Genomic DNA, 2,905 nt, shown 5'->3' on the forward strand with positions numbered 1-2,905 from the left:
TCTAAACTCTAAAAATACTTATTTCAACTAATTAAAAGATAGCAAATGAAAGTTAGGGACAGTAAATCGCTTGGAAATGATAAAAATACAATCAAAACAACTTGGAGTTAGTTCACAGTTGCACCAGCAACAAACGTGAAAAATAAACATGGAGAATAAACATGAGAGTATAATGCATGTATATATTTCCTTCGATGATGACTTGTTCTATTCATGATGAATTGTGGTGGCACAAAATACTCCTTTAAAAAGATATAGATGGTGTTTCCGTTTCCTTCCCTTCAATTGTCTTCGTGCCAAAAAAAACAAAACAAAAAAAAACAGACCATGTTCAATTTTATTGAGCTTCCTATGTCTTCCCATCCGTTCACATATCTGGCTAGAGTTCTTAAATAATCATCGAGACTTTATAATTCTGCTCAGAAGATATTAATAAGGGCAATGTTTGGGGAGGCACTTACTCGATGGAAAGCTAGATACTTCTTTGATAGTTTGCTTCACTGCTTGTCTCACTTCATTTATTTTCCAGCAGTAAAGGAAAGGATTTAACGTTGAGTTAAAAAAAACTAAGGGAGATGCTAAACCTCTTATGATGAGTAAGTGTGTTGAATATGTTTTTCTTTGGCTGATCACAATTTCCACCAAAACATGTCGCAAATAACAAACAAAAAGTGCCAGCTGCACCCACAGTGCACTGTAAACTGCTTTTTGGTATCGCGCCATGTTCAGTGCATTTGGTTGGCTCGTCTGTTGTTGAGCATGATCCTGTACTTGTGTCTGATGATGCTTGAGAGTGAGAAATATTTTTGAGTTCGAGGCCAGTGAAATAAAAAGGCAAAGTGGTATACTTATGTACCCGTACAACAAGGTTAAAGGGAGATCAAAACTGGCGCTTAAACCGGCGACAAGAGATAAAACCCAAAAGGTAGCTACAATGATATATGCTCGCTTCAAAGTTACAGTTTGTCTGTATCTCAGCCCTAGCAACAGGGCGAGAAGTCTGTCCACGCTTATGGCCGCCATTGTCAACAAAGACACTCCAGATAATGCATAGCCTGATATGGAGGTTGCGTCCCTCGCGTATGTACAAGGAGACCAGTGTTTGTGAGCTATAAACATCCAACAAGAAGCCATGAGAGGCTGGGCTACAAGGCCAACCAACAGATCCGTGGTTGCCAGACAACGATACAAGAGTTTGGACGGCGGATGAAGGGAAGACTCCTTGTGAAGGGCAACAAGGATGAGAGAATTTCCAACAATTGCCGTGATGGAGAGGAGAATGTTAACTGTTGAGAGGGAAATTGACTCTTCATGAAGCCCACTCACGAAAGAGGGGGAGCACATCAGTTCTTCCAGTGTTTTCGTCTGCGTTCCACCCCCACTGAAATTTTTTGTGGACATTATTCGGTATTTGTTACCCTCTTTTTATAGGTTATCTGTGATTGTACTAATATATTTTTGTTGAACAGCACATGCTGGGCGACGATCACTGAGACCTTAATGACGTCCTTGATAATCATCAAATAAGACTTCTCTACCAGCGTTTATTTACTTACACTGCATCGGGATATTGTCTATTTTGTCAACGTAAAGAGAATATTTTTTTCCTTGAACTTTGAACTATATGGCCATACCAACTGGCTATATGGTAATCTAATGTGTAGGATAAAAGAGTGACATTAGATACAATCCAAAACGTAGCTACGATGATGTATGTGCGCTTCAAAGTTACGATTTGTCTCTATCTCAGCCCCAACAGCAGGGCGAGAAGTCTGTCCACGCTTATGGCTGTTATCGTCATCAAAGACACTCCACATAACGCATATGCTAATAACGAGGACTAGCTCGTAAGCTGACCCAGTTTTATTGACTGGGTGTCAATCAAATGTCCATATCATTTGTGTAAAGTTGAGGCTTGAATCGTTATCAGCATCAACAAGCTAGAAATAAAGAAACTGAAACAACCAGTTATGGTCAATTTCATTTCACACACATTATTAAAGTTTGTTAACATACACAAGCGACAGAACCATCTTTACATATTCATAAGCATTACGGAGATTTTTCTGGGACAACAAAACAAATTCGAGACTAAACGTCAACAAATGCAACTCGTTTGGCAATATGGCATCTATAAGAGGCCTCTTTCTTTGAGTCAAGAAAAAGCGCTGAGTTTAAAAGACTCTTTTAAACTACTCTTTGAAGTTTTATCCAATACAGACCTCGAACAACAATATTATTTGAGCTTTTTATTTCTTCCTATCTGATAACATATTTCATGGGCGTTTTCATGTAATAATTGTGTAATCATTTTCAGCTTTAAAAGTACTATATATAAGTCTAGGAGGACCTAACTCCATGGACAGCAAAGTGCTTGTCTGATTGTCTGCTTCACAGCTTGTCTTACTTCACTTATTTTCCAACAGTAAAGGAACCGGTTTAACGTCGAGTTAAAGTAACGTAAGACACCTGCTACTCCCCTTATGACTACCAAGTGTGATGAATAGGTTTTACTACAAGCGACTACAATTGTCACTATAAAGTATGGTGTATAACAAACTACTAATGCTAACTGCACCCACAATGCACTGCACACTGTCTTTTTGCATCCCGCCATGTTCAGTTTATTTAGTTGGCTCGGCTGTTGTTCGATATAATCTCGTACTTGGGCCTGATGACAACTGAAACCCTGAAAAATGTTTATATACGAGTCGACTGAATTAACAAGGCAAGATGGTATTAATATAGAGAAATACTGAATGGGTATACGGTAACCTAATGTGTAGCATAAAGCAGCGACTCTAGATACAATCCAAATACTAGCTGCAATGATGAATGTGCGCTTCAAAGTTATAATTTGTCTGTATCTCAACCCCAACAGCAGGGCGAGAAGTCTGTCCACGCT

At 38.9% G+C, this 2,905-nt stretch overlaps 1 protein-coding gene across 1 annotated transcript; it reads right to left on the bottom strand.

The window, feature by feature from the left end:
• Positions 1-429: 429 nt before the first annotated feature.
• LOC148720992 (trace amine-associated receptor 9-like) lies at positions 430-1,401 on the bottom strand. Its single transcript, XM_088737720.1, has one exon. The coding sequence runs from the start codon at positions 1,399-1,401 to the stop codon at positions 430-432; it is 972 nt and encodes a 323-aa protein (XP_088593846.1).
• Between the last annotated feature and the right edge of the window lie 1,504 nt (positions 1,402-2,905).

Source organism: Stylophora pistillata, chromosome 11 (assembly GCF_964205215.1).
Source record: "Stylophora pistillata chromosome 11, jaStyPist1.2, whole genome shotgun sequence".
In the NCBI taxonomy this organism is placed as follows: Eukaryota; Metazoa; Cnidaria; class Anthozoa; order Scleractinia; family Pocilloporidae; genus Stylophora; species Stylophora pistillata.